Source organism: Rhinolophus sinicus, chromosome 18, assembly GCF_057876585.1.
Source record: "Rhinolophus sinicus isolate RSI-liver-muscle chromosome 18, RSI-T2T, whole genome shotgun sequence".
Lineage (NCBI taxonomy): Eukaryota > Metazoa > Chordata > Mammalia > Chiroptera > Rhinolophidae > Rhinolophus > Rhinolophus sinicus.
This window is the reverse complement of record NC_142518.1, coordinates 18,282,456-18,285,117: the sequence shown is the minus strand read 5'-3', so window position 1 is coordinate 18,285,117 and position 2,662 is coordinate 18,282,456. Positions and strand designations below refer to the sequence as shown.

The window sequence follows — 2,662 nt, the reverse complement described above, 5'->3', positions numbered from 1 at the left end:
CTATTTTTTGATCCTGATAATTTTACTGCTAAATTTTTCACATTTCCAAGAAAATGCCTATTACAATGCCATTGTTTTGTTGTTCTGGCTCAGTAAGTATGAAAGGTTTCCCAATTTGTTTTACACAATAATAAAACTCCTAATCTTAAATTCATTAAACAGCAATAAACATGTAACTAAAATCATTAATAAATTTAGATTCTGAAATAATTTAACCCTTCTATTAAAGAATCAACATCTGAAATGTAACCAAAGAAAGGAAGAAAGAAGAAAGTTAAAACTAAAGTTTACCATATTGAACAGGAACACAACAATGATATACACTGTGTTCCCTCCAGACCCACTCTGGCCATCCACTACTTTGAACGTTGACTGTTCTTTTCTTCCACAAAGAAAACAATCTGCCTTAGACTTCAACATGTAAAACAACCTGAAACAAAGAAAATGGGGTCGGGGGGAGGGAAGGTGAAATTATAAGTTACCAATATACAATACAAACAATGATGATGTACACTTTTCAGCCCCATCCTGGCCCTCCAGTATTAGAATGTTGACACACCTGTTCAAGGAAACAGAGAAGAACTTGCGTCAGACTTCACTTAGTGTGGGAGGAGCTGCTGGCCAGGGCCCAGGAGCGCGCACTGGCAACGGAAGCAATGCGAGCCCTGGCTGCTACTCGGGCCTGTGCTCTCTCTTCCTCATCTCGCAAAGCCTCTTCATACCAGGATGGGAAGGCACTCGGAACGGTGTCATGGATCTTGGCCAAAAATTCCAGCACTTTCATCTTGCTGGTTTCAGCGAGGGCTTTTGGGCCCCACAGGAACTCGTAGCGTGGAGGATCACTGCCGGGCACCTGGCGGGACTCCAGGTACTTCAGCTGCACCAAATCTGTGATGACCTTCTTCGGATTCCCATAGATGAAGTGCCTCCTGTCAGGATAGACGCCCATCATATTCAGCACTTGCCAGATCTCCTCCTCGGTGGCGCAGTTGCTTTTCATGAAGATCACGCCCAACACAATCATCAGGAGGCCAGTCTTGGGCATGGTCTCTTCTTCATTCATCAATCCATCGGAGGAGATGTCTACTTTGCTGACAAGGGCATAGCAGTGCCTGATGGGATCCACTTCCTTCAAATCAACACCAAAGGCCAGCTCCATGTGCTCAGAGGCTCTCCTGAGGATCTCATTGAAATGAAGCCTGTACTTTTTGTTAACAAACTTTATCATGTCTGCCTTCATAATGGGCTCCTTGTTTTGATACTTCTGCAGCAGGAACTGCACCAATAAAACCACCTTCTTGTTTAAAGGATCTCTGTAGAAATTCTTTGTGCTCTGTGAGGATGTTTGGCTTTCCTCATCTTGTTTGCTGGCACCTTCCTCTGAATTGGTGCATGAAACAGCCTCAGTGGTATTGGTGGTAGATGGGGTTCCCTGAGGGTTTGCAGGAGCGCTGGGTAGTCCAGCATCAGGCAAATTCTCAGGCCTGGTCTCAGAGAGAGGATGGGCCGTAGAGAGGGACACTCCTTCCTCTTCTGCAATAGCCTGAGCACTCTCCAGACCCTGCCTCTCACAACGGGCCTGGCGGCGTTTCTCACGGGCTCGGAGTTTACTCTTCTGACCTCGTGGCATAATGACTCTAGTCACAGACAGCAGGCAGGTGGTTCAAACAGGGAGATTGATGAACAGGTCACCCTAGAAGGCAGAGGAAGAGATGGTGGTGTGCACAGCCCCAGTAGAGAGATTCTACCTTGGCTCCAAGAAAAGCTGCCTCTGCTGGTTCCCTTAAGGGTATTGTTTTAGGAACCTACAAGACAGGGGTGGAAGGGACTCTAGGGACCTCCTCTGTTCTGTGGGGACTGGTTGGTCTCAGTTCTAACCCAGGATATTAAACTTAACTCCTAACCGGTCCTTTGACTCCTTCTGCTGACTTGAGGCTGCCTCTTCAGACCGAGGCTTTCCATCTCGCCAATACCATAGGTGGAAGTGAGGGGGTGTTACATCTAACTGCTATGCGTGAGCCATGGGAAGTTGACAGGAGGGTGGAGCATGTCAGAGGAGGGCGGGGCTCTGTGGGGCTGCCTCAGTTCTGGGAGGAGTGTGTCCCTTCAGTTCTGACAAATGTTAGTTATCTCGACACCTGTCCAATTCTAGGACTCCTCCCCCTGCTGAAGTGAGGCCACACCTCTTGGACCAAAACCTCAAGCACCACAGCAGTGGAGGAGGAAGTCAGGGTGAGCACTTTTGGCCATGCCCACCTGAACTTCCCAGAATAACCTCTCCGGTCGGGTTCTGGTGGGGGCACCCCCACTCCATTCTGGGTTGCACAGGCATCACACAGAACTCACACAGGGGTCTTTCCTGACTCCTGACAGGTCCTGGGACTCCTCCCTCTGGGGACCTGCGTCAGCTGGCCTCAGACCAAGGCTCTCATTTCCCTAGGAACTTCCATTAGGAAATAAGCAGGAACCTGAGCTTAGCAACCATTCCTGGGACATCCCAAGACTGACAGTAGGGGGCCCTTTGTGGCCCGTTATTTTGAGGTGGGTTCTCCCCTCAGTCCTCACTCAGTGTCTTACCTTGATGCCTTTAGGTGCTGGGCTACCACTCATCTGCTGACGCGAGGACAAACTTATCAGGTAAGGCACATATCTGTAAATAATT

At 48.6% G+C, this 2,662-nt stretch overlaps 1 protein-coding gene across 1 annotated transcript; it reads right to left on the bottom strand.

Moving 5' to 3' along the window:
* Positions 1-595: 595 nt before the first annotated feature.
* LOC109438178 (melanoma-associated antigen B18-like) lies at positions 596-1,630 on the bottom strand. The gene has a single exon (XM_019717837.3). The coding sequence runs from the start codon at positions 1,628-1,630 to the stop codon at positions 596-598; it is 1,035 nt and encodes a 344-aa protein (XP_019573396.2).
* Positions 1,631-2,662: the final 1,032 nt, after the last annotated feature.